We start from the raw sequence: 9802 nt of genomic DNA, 5'->3' as shown, positions 1-9802 counted from the left end.
ATAATAATCTACAATATTTTTTTATAAAATTAATTAGTTTAATATTAAAAAAATAAAATTAATACAGATAATTTTTAAAAATAAAGAAAAAAAGGAATACACTGTACATTGTGGATATAGAGTACACTTTCGCTTATTACTTAATTGTTCCTTACTTCCTCCAGACTTCTGTGAGACTGCTACTCAATTTGTCAGCTGACTTGCATTGCCCCTAATGAAAGTCTCTGAGTAAAAGTTTTTTTTTTTTTTTTCAGATTTCATCCCTAGTTTTTCTTATTTATTCCGAGGTGAATCAAGCCAAACCCTTGTCTTTTTTTTGTAATGGATGATTTCAAAATGACCTTTTCTTTATGTTTTTCACTTTCTAAAGAATTTGGAAAAAATAATCTTTAAAATATGTTTTATAAATGAAAGAAAATTTAAGCAATTTTAAGATCTTCCTTACTCTTAAAATCTTTAATTTTCAAAGAACATTAATGGCCGATAAATTCATTTTAATTTAAAATTCTTCAGCATTTCGAAAAAAGAAAAAACATTCTCAAAAATTATCAAACACTTTCAAAAGTTATGTCATTGAGTTGAGTTTTGTAAACAAAGCGCAGATTTTGACCATATGAAAGATCATTTTGACCAATCATTTTCATTAGAAGAGAGAGCTGTGCCTTTCTTTCATGTCTCCTTCCTTTTGATGTAAACACGTGAGCGGTTCTGAGGGTTTTTTCAATTATCTTTCACTCTTAATTTCTTTTCCGCAAATCCTGCCTTTTGTTTTCTTACATGGAAATGCAAAAAGCCGACAAAATGCCCGTTTCTCAACCGACCCCATTCTGCAAATTGATAATAATATTTTTTTATTTTTTATTATCTATTTTGAAATAAGTTACAATTTTATGATTTCTTATTTATTTTGAGGATAATCAAATGAGAGCACAAAAAAAACCAACCACCTGGCATCATCCAACTCAAATTAAAAATTATAAAATTGAAAATGGCTGGCTTCTAGTTTACAATATTATATAATATAACAATACAGAGGGTAAACATCTTATAATTAACAGTGTCTAAGCTCATCATTGGCTTTTGTTTTGCAAAATAGAGGAGAAATGGAAAATGAAATATGTTATTTTTAATATATTTTTTATTTGAAAATATATTAAAATAACATTTTTTTATTTTTTAAAATAATATTTTTTAATATCAAATAAAAAAAAATTTACAAAACCATAACCCCAAACAACCTTTAAAACTAATATTTCTGCCAAATGAATCTCAATAGGACTTCTTGAAATTAGGGATGCGTGGGCGGTTGGGCCTTCAAAATATCATCTTGCTTTCGTGATCCGTACCTCTACGTGGCGCGTTTTAATCCTGACACGTAACGCTACCCTATCTTCCCTTGAAAAGACTTTGAATCCCATGAGAAAATATCCCGAAGATAATGACATGTTGATGACCTCACCTTCTCCACATGGCTTCCAAAATCAAATTAAAAAAATAAAAAAATAAATATTTAAGAAGAGCCTGTCTCGTAATCTGAAATGTTTTTTTTTTAATATATATAAAAAAAGAGGTACCGACCATCACCACCATGGCTTCGGTAATAATGAATAAATAAATGAAAATAAAAACGGCAGGCAGGCTGGCTGGCTGGCTGGGTATTCCTTGTATGTGAAGGAGGGAAGGGTGAAACGAAAACAGCTTGCGCCGCCACTCACCGCCTAACGGAAACCAAAGTGAAAAGGCGGTTCCGTTGATATTTATAACTCCTTTTTAAATCTTCTCTCCCTCTCCTCCAAGCAACCACAGCTACACGAAGCAAAAACAACCTCTACCTCTTCCTCTCTTCGATTTGCACACATAAACCACACGCTTTATATAGCAAGCTGCACTCCTTTATGTCTCTCTTTTAATTCCCTTGCTTCTCTATTCTCTTTTCAAATCACTTTCACAGCCCTCCCTTTAGCCTTTATTCCCTTCTTTTTCTTGATTTGTTTCTTAACTTTATATGCTCTAATTTTGGATCAGTTTTCTTCCGGTGCAAGTTTGCTTACAAAATGCGTTGTTAGTTTGTTTCTGATACAATTTAAGTTTGTCTTTCCATAGGCCTAGGCAAGTTGCCTTTTAGTTTGAGCAATTCTTTCGAGGAAGGAAAAAAAAAAAAAAAGAAAGAAACAAACTCCGTTTTTCTCTGGGATTTCTTAGGCGAGTTAAATTGTAAAATCTCTGGTTCAACCGAGTTCAGCAATTAAAAATGGAGTATTCACCGATTCAAGTCAGAAATACCAATGAAATCACACATGGTTTTAATGATTTTACTTCTCAAAACACGCCAGAACAGTCTTTACATAATCCTTCAAAGTGCCAAAGCACTCATAGCAGACACTCACATGATCAGGAATCAGCTGTTTCCGATAGCGAAAGTTTTAGTTCGGGAGTCAGTTACAATCAATCTCCATCATTCAATGATGGGTTGATTCGACTTTTCGAAGGAGATAGAGTTCATGATCTCATTAAGCAAAGATTCGTTTCGGGTTTGGGTTTACTTGGCAAGAAAGCAACAGTTGTTGCCATTCATAGGAATACTTACTCTGGTGTTCTGGAGCAAGCTAGAATGCAATCCTTTCAGCTTATTGCGAAAGCAATGGAGAAGAAGTGTGGTGGCGATGCGAATGTCAAGTTTGGTTGGTATGGTGGTACAAGAGATGAGATCTGTGAGATTATGAAGCATGGTTTCAGTGCCCGGATGATTGATAACAGCAATGGATTGTATGGTTCTGGCATTTATCTTTCTCCAGATGATTCTCCTGTTGAATGGTAAGCATATGATTTATCTCTATTGAATATTTGTCCTGTTTGTGCTGTTTGTTCTGCTTTCATGTTAAATAATGTGAGCAATGATTCTGAGAGGATTTTACTAGCTATGGTGTAGTTTGTCAATCTTATGCTTCTTATTATTATCCTTTTCATTTTTGTTTTTTACAGTGTGAAGAAATTGAATGTTGGTAAAGATGGTCTGCGGCATATGTTGCTTTGCCGTGTTATTCTGGGGAAGGCAGAGGTTGTTCATCCGGGTTCTGATCAGTATCATCCGAGTTCTGATGAGTTTGATTCAGGAATGGACAGCTTGTCATCTCCTAAGAAGTATATTGTGTGGAGTGCCCATATGAACACTCATATTTTGCCAGAGTATGTGATAAGTTTCAGTGCTCCTTCTAGCTTGAAAGGTGGGTCATCCACAATATTAGTTTTTGATGATGTATTGAGTTTGGGAAGTTGTTTGTTGACAATTTTTGAATTGTAATCATATGGTTTTGGTTGTTTGATTGTGCAGGTTACTTTAGAATTCCTGAATCTTTGAGGAAGCCAACTTCTCCTTGGATGCCATTTCCTTCTCTTATTTCTGCTCTCTCAAAGTTCTTGCCTCCCACTGCTACCAAGTTGATTATCAAGTATTATAGAGCTCACAGAGTGAGTAATAGAATTAGATTTATTGGGGGAACTAGAATTTGAAAGTTGTCCTATTTGTAGGATCGTATGATCTGACATTGTTGAGGTTCTGATCCAGGCAAAGAAGATTTCTAGACAAGAACTGATACAACAAGTGAGAAAGATTGTAGGGGACAAGCTACTGATTTCAGTGATCAAATCATTTAGAACCAAGGTATGGCACCTCCTCTGATTAAATAGCTGCTTTCATCATTCTTAGTATGCTGAATTAAAAGTTGTGATCCATCCTGTGGAGTGTGAACCGGTATTAGAATAACAGAACACGGTTTGATTTGGGGATTTGCTGCCTCGCCTGACGTATTATGATTACCTATTTTGCACTTAGACGAATCTTCATAAACTTTTATTTGAACTGTTATGTCTAAGAAAAGAAGCAACTGTATACATCAATGAATTTGACTCCCAGTTTACTGCTAATTGCTGAGAGTAACAAGTTGGAAAATATTCTGGGCATGCTGGCTGGGAAAGGCGTGGAGGGACTTCCTTCTCTAGGAATCCCTTTGCTGGGTTTATATTATTTCCATGGAAAATATGCTTTAAAGGAAGTGGTGTTGCTTTCTTTGCCTATGATGCCATACAATATGAAAAGATGCATTATTGGAATAAAATTACAAATATGATTGTGGAATATTTTGATTAGGAGCAAAGTGCTTTGGTTCAGTTGATGCTATACTTTAATTCCTTTATACCAGGACATGATTCTTAATGGCTTGCATTGGCAGCAGTCATTTGCTGCGACATGATTTTATCGATCAAAATTAATTTTGCTTCTGTTTTTGTTAGTAAAGTATTGCTGAATAGATACATAAAGGCCAACTTGATAACTTTGCTTGTGTTCGATAGAAAAGCCTAACTGGTACCCCACAAATTCTCCTTTTTTGTTCTGCAGATGCTTGTAACATCAAGCAATTTGGAGCAAACAATGGTTCAAAAAGGAATCAATATTGGAATGAATCATGATGTGAGGAGGGACGGCATGGAAGAATTGATTATGCAGGTATGAAGCCGAGTGCGGAGCGCAATTTGAATTATGTGATGGACGGAAAAGACAGACGAAACTGACATAAACGAGTAGCTAATCCAAATTGACATGTAGGAACGGAGTGTTTAGTTGCTGCTAGGTCTTCTTGTAGTGGCAGAGTAGTCAGTAGGCATTTTACATAATGGAAGTTACATCTTGTGCAATCACACGACCGCTGTGCAAGTGGAAATATATGCCAGCAATATGTGTAAGGAAATGTAACTCTCGACTCTCACTAGAAAAATAAAAATGTTGTTACAGCTCAATGTGGGAATTGTTGCCTCACCACTACCCGGATTGTTTGCAGCAGCTGCAACCTTTTGGCTTGTTTTTGTACGGTCGCAAGATTCATTGGCCCTGTAAAAAGGATGCAAGACTTGATGTGCTTATCAATAGGCAGCATGAGCCTGCCTGCAACTGGCAAGGAACCGAGTTAACTCTACCACCCAATCACTTTTGGACGTTACTGCGTAAATGGAATCTACATTCAATTGTTAAGAGTTCTGATATACATGGATCGGTTCACCATATAAACCTTAGCGACTGATGCCCAATACCTTACGGACATGCCTCAACTGTGCTCACTGAGGCCAAACCCAGAAGGCCAGCCTCTGCTTAACTAGATTTCTCTTTGTCCAGTTTCTAAAAGGGAAACGCCATCTATAGCAGGGGAGATGTGTTAGATTTTGACGGTGATCGAGAGACTTCTAGGTTGCTTTTAAAAATATTATTTGTTTAAAAATATATTAAAATAATATAAATAACATAAAAATAAAGAAAATCTTGTAAAATGTTACTGTTGGTGGGCAAAAACATTAAGAACTTTTAAGCAGACAATTTAACAAAAGGTAATTATTGACAAGAAAATAGTTTTTTTATATATATATAAAAGTTAGAGGATATTTTTATTGACAAAAAAGAAAGTTGCCACTAAACGGCAAGAAATTCTTGTCGTTTATACTATTCTAAGAATATTTTTTTTTTATTTTTATATAATTATTTTCTCTTTAGAGGCTTTCAAATATTTATATTTGAAATATTCAACCAAAATAAGGGAAAAAAAACATTTATTATCTTATACATCAAATATAATTAAATAGGAGATTTGGTCATGATTAATGTTTATAAAGATTATTATATAGAGATACAGAGATTTCATTTGAAGATATTAAAATTTTATTAAAAACACAAATATTATTATTAGAGTAATAAAAACAAGTAATACCATAAAGAAAACTTCATGAAAACTTCTTGGAGAAATAATTTTGATTTCTTCTTTAAAAATTCTAACTATTCTAAAAGATTTTCGAGTAAAATTTTATATGGCAAAACAGTTTATAATATCATGTTTATTGTTATATTAAAAAAAATATTAGGGTTTTTTATATTTACAACACTTTTCATAGAAAATGGAAGTTGTGAGAATCATTTCTTCTGGATAACAATCAATACCTCAATACACATTAAAATACAATACCATTTGATCACGGATGAATCTCTTGGTATGTTTTTTTTTTTTTTCCAATGTGATAGCACTCATAGGCAGGGGAGACTATTTGAAGGAGCCGACCTTGCACAATGACGAGAAGTTTTACCTTACCAGCAGACTGGGTAGGTAGCCTCTCCAAGAATTAATTTTCATTTTACGATGCTTGGGCTTAATTATGACGTGAGCAGAGCTCGATTCCAATCTCACATGGTATTAGCCAGGGCGGATTTGAATTCTTTCATGTTTTGCAAGGAATGTGATTGTCATATTTATTAAATCTAAATATTTAAATTTAATTTGAATGAACATCATTATTTATTATATGATAAAAAATAAATAATTCAATTCAGGTTTAATATTAAGCACGACTAATCATGTTTTAAACAGATATATAAAAAATCCAAATCCAGCTATAATTATTGTGTATGCACGGCTTAAAATTAATTAATAAATAAATAATAGCATTATTATTATTATTATTATTATTATTTTAGACACATTATTTGTATTTTTAAGACATAAATAATGAATTACTTAATGGTGTAATTTGAACATTGCAATCGAGATGACTTGTACTCAAAGTCTAATTATGTGTGTGAAAAGATAGGCTATGAAACGCAAGTTACGTGGACTTCATGAACATTCCTTTTTGCTTGATGGCAAGTGGCTCCTCAATTAATCATTGCAGTCAATACCATACCAGAGGATGAAAAATTCTCGAAGAATATACAACAATCATTTCAGTTGTGAAAATATTTTTAATTAAAGCACCTTTTTATTTAGAAATTAATTTATACAAAAAGTAATTTTCTAAAAAATAAATTATTTTTTAGTATTTGATAGTATCATGAAAAATAATCTATAAAATATTTTCTAATATTTCACTAATTTATAAAAATAAACTAATTTTTTTATTTTTCTTTCAAGTTTATTAAAAGAATAGAGAGATTAAATTTAAAAAATAAAAAAAATAAAGAATGAAATTATTTCAAATTAGTAATAATAAGAATGAAATCAAATCTAACAAATAAAAAATTAAAAGAGGATAATTTTTAAAAAAATAATTTTATAAATTATTTCAAATAAAATAAAAAATAAAAAAATAAGAATCAAATTGGTATAAAAAAATTATATGGGATGAAATAAAAAAAAATAAAAAATATATATAACAATTAAAAGATTGATGGTTAGATTTAATATAATTAAAAAACATCAATATATGTTTTTATTTTTTGAAAAGAGTTTTTCACCCAAAATAAAAAAAAAATTTGAAAATCAAGCCAATTTTTTTGTTATTAAAAAATATTTTTTTATTTATCTATTTTTTTAATAATAAATAAACACAAACAAAAAGTTAAAAAGTAAAATAAAGACATAAATTAATCACAATAAATTTATTTTCTCAAACTTGAATGGATCCGAATATATTACATCATATATTAATAACGTAAGTAGGGAGTAAACCTTTTCACTTGTATAAGCAAACAGCTCAAAAATAATTTGTTTACTATTGTGGGTGCGTTCAAAATAAAAGATGGCAATAATATCGTCAAAGACATCAGAACTAGCTAGATTCTCTACTCCTACCAAAACTTTATGAGAAAAAAGAAAAAAAAGAGAGGGTTCGATGTTAACGCTAATTTGTTTTCTTTAGTAAACAAAATTAAATTGAGAATCTCAAAAAAAGTGAGAATTCTTGACATCCAAATTATAAAAGATGAGTTTAGGAATTGTCACGAGTGAGTAGACGTGATAATTACATTAAAGAGGTTTAATTTCAAATCGTGCTATAGAAAATAAAATAATTCTCGATAATTTTCTAGTCTTGTTTTGCATAAACCTACCTTTGACTACATTGAAGATGTTCATTTATACCATCATTTTTAGCATTGCGTTCAAGCGTTGTTGAGATTGCCAAAACTCAAAAGCATCTAATGGAGTGCTCTGCTTTTTATTTATCTCAAAGGTTACTTCAAAAACCTTTATCAAAACTTTATATGATTATAAAAATTATAAGTCGTTAAACTCTACTTATTATATATTTAAAAAAACCTATTAAAATATAAGTAAATCACGAAGAATTTATTAAGAATATTAAAAAACACATGTTAGTATAATTATTATCAATATAATCATTACTATTGTCGCACGTGTGCGGCGTCGCGGCGATCATCCACCATCCATGCTAACTATGAGATGTGGTGTATTTCTAGCAAGATATGAAGAGACAAGAAATTCTTATCTCTTATCAGTGAAAAAATTGAATGGGAGTCGCCACCTAGTATTCTGGTAACTAGAAATCCTAACTGGTCTTTAGAGATCGGATACGGAGACTGGTTGCGTAAAGAGAAGGTATTAGCACCCCAACTACACCCTACCTAAGATAAGCTGCATTGTTTTGTCTGATAAAATATGAAATCATGTTGTGGTATCTAATTATATGTGTATCTAAGATTTAAGAAAAGTCCTCCTTTGTAATGAGATCTTTATCTTATCGGGTAAAACCTAGTTGTTCTATGTCGTTAATAAAACCAAATAACCTTTTAATATCAAGAATACATGTTACGTATAACCTCATAATCCCTGATACTAACCTAGTTGTTTCGCCATATGTCTTATTTGGTCATGCAAGAAAGTGTTATTTGTGATGCTCACTTTGTTGTTGGCTCCCAAGACTTCATTGCTTTTTTCCAATGTTCGGACCATTGTTTCTAATAGTGATAATGTAGCCTTAGCTCTTTGTAATTCTTCTCTTTCAATGTCTAGCTCGGTGTTTTTGGAGTTCATTTGAACCGCAAAGCTGTTAATATAGTCTTGACACTCCTAGTACTCTTGCTTCAACTCATGTAACTCTTCTTCTATCACACTATAATGACTTCTCAACCCCACTTCTTGTATCTCCAGCTTGGATTGTAGAATCATTATCTGTTCTTTTGAATACTTGGCCCTTTTCTGGTAATCTCTCATATCAGCCTCAGCAACCTTTCTCATACTTCTTTCCTCTTCCAATTGTACCATATATTAGGCATGCATATTTCTTTCTTCTTCTATATCAAGGTAGGCTTGCCGAATCTTTTCTTTCTCAATTTCCATCTTTCCTATGAAATTACTCCTTTCTCTCTTCGCAGAATCCACTATCTCTTTATCTGTAGTTATCTTGTCTTGTGCTGATTTCTTGATTTTGGCCAACTCTTTTTCTGTGAGCCTATGATTATGAACCAGTTTATCATTTTCAGTTCTGAGATCCTTCAACTTATCCTAGATCCGTTTAGCTAGTGCTTCAGTTATCTCTGTCCTTCTTTGCCATTGTTTGCAAGATGTTAGTTGCTCCTCTTTCTCTTCTAATTGCTGGTTCAAATAATTCCTCATTGTATTTTCTTCTTCTAATTATTTTTCCAAGATTTGTATTTGCCTTTTGCTTTTGCCGAGGTTTGTGCTGCATCTCTCTAACTGTTTTCTTAGTTCTTCCTCATGATCAATCTTTTTTCTTTTTGGTTGCTCTATTATGGACTCAGGATGTTCAGGTTTTGAAGACTCAATGACCCCAAAAAGCTTTCCATTTCTCCAAACTGCATAATTCTAGCTCACAAATGATTTAAACATACTGCCTTCTTCCTTTTTCATCAGTACGGGCCTTTCCCAGTCTTGTCGAATGAGTTCCATTTCTTTGAGGTATGGCTGATGTTTGAATAAACCAAAAAAAATTGTTAAACCCAAAGTTCTTGGTGTATATTGCATTCCACCCAACTGTCTTGTTACTAGTGCTGGGGCATAACTAATGTATC

At 32.2% G+C, this 9802-nt stretch overlaps 1 protein-coding gene across 1 annotated transcript; it reads left to right on the top strand.

Annotated features, from left to right (window-relative positions):
- The first annotated feature begins 1651 nt into the window (after positions 1-1651).
- LOC105119645 (probable inactive poly [ADP-ribose] polymerase SRO5) lies at positions 1652-4837 on the top strand. Its single transcript, XM_011017811.1, has 5 exons — positions 1652-2814; positions 2983-3224; positions 3332-3468; positions 3566-3661; positions 4397-4837. Exons 1-5 carry the CDS (start codon positions 2252-2254, stop codon positions 4508-4510), a joined length of 1152 nt encoding a protein of 383 aa, XP_011016113.1. The 5' UTR covers positions 1652-2251; the 3' UTR covers positions 4511-4837.
- Positions 4838-9802: the final 4965 nt, after the last annotated feature.

Source organism: Populus euphratica, unplaced genomic scaffold, assembly GCF_000495115.2.
Source record: "Populus euphratica unplaced genomic scaffold, PopEup_1.0 scaffold3285.1, whole genome shotgun sequence".
Classification (NCBI taxonomy): Eukaryota; Viridiplantae; Streptophyta; class Magnoliopsida; order Malpighiales; family Salicaceae; genus Populus; species Populus euphratica.
Note: the sequence above shows the minus strand (reverse complement) of the source record. Positions and strands in the feature narration are given on the sequence as shown.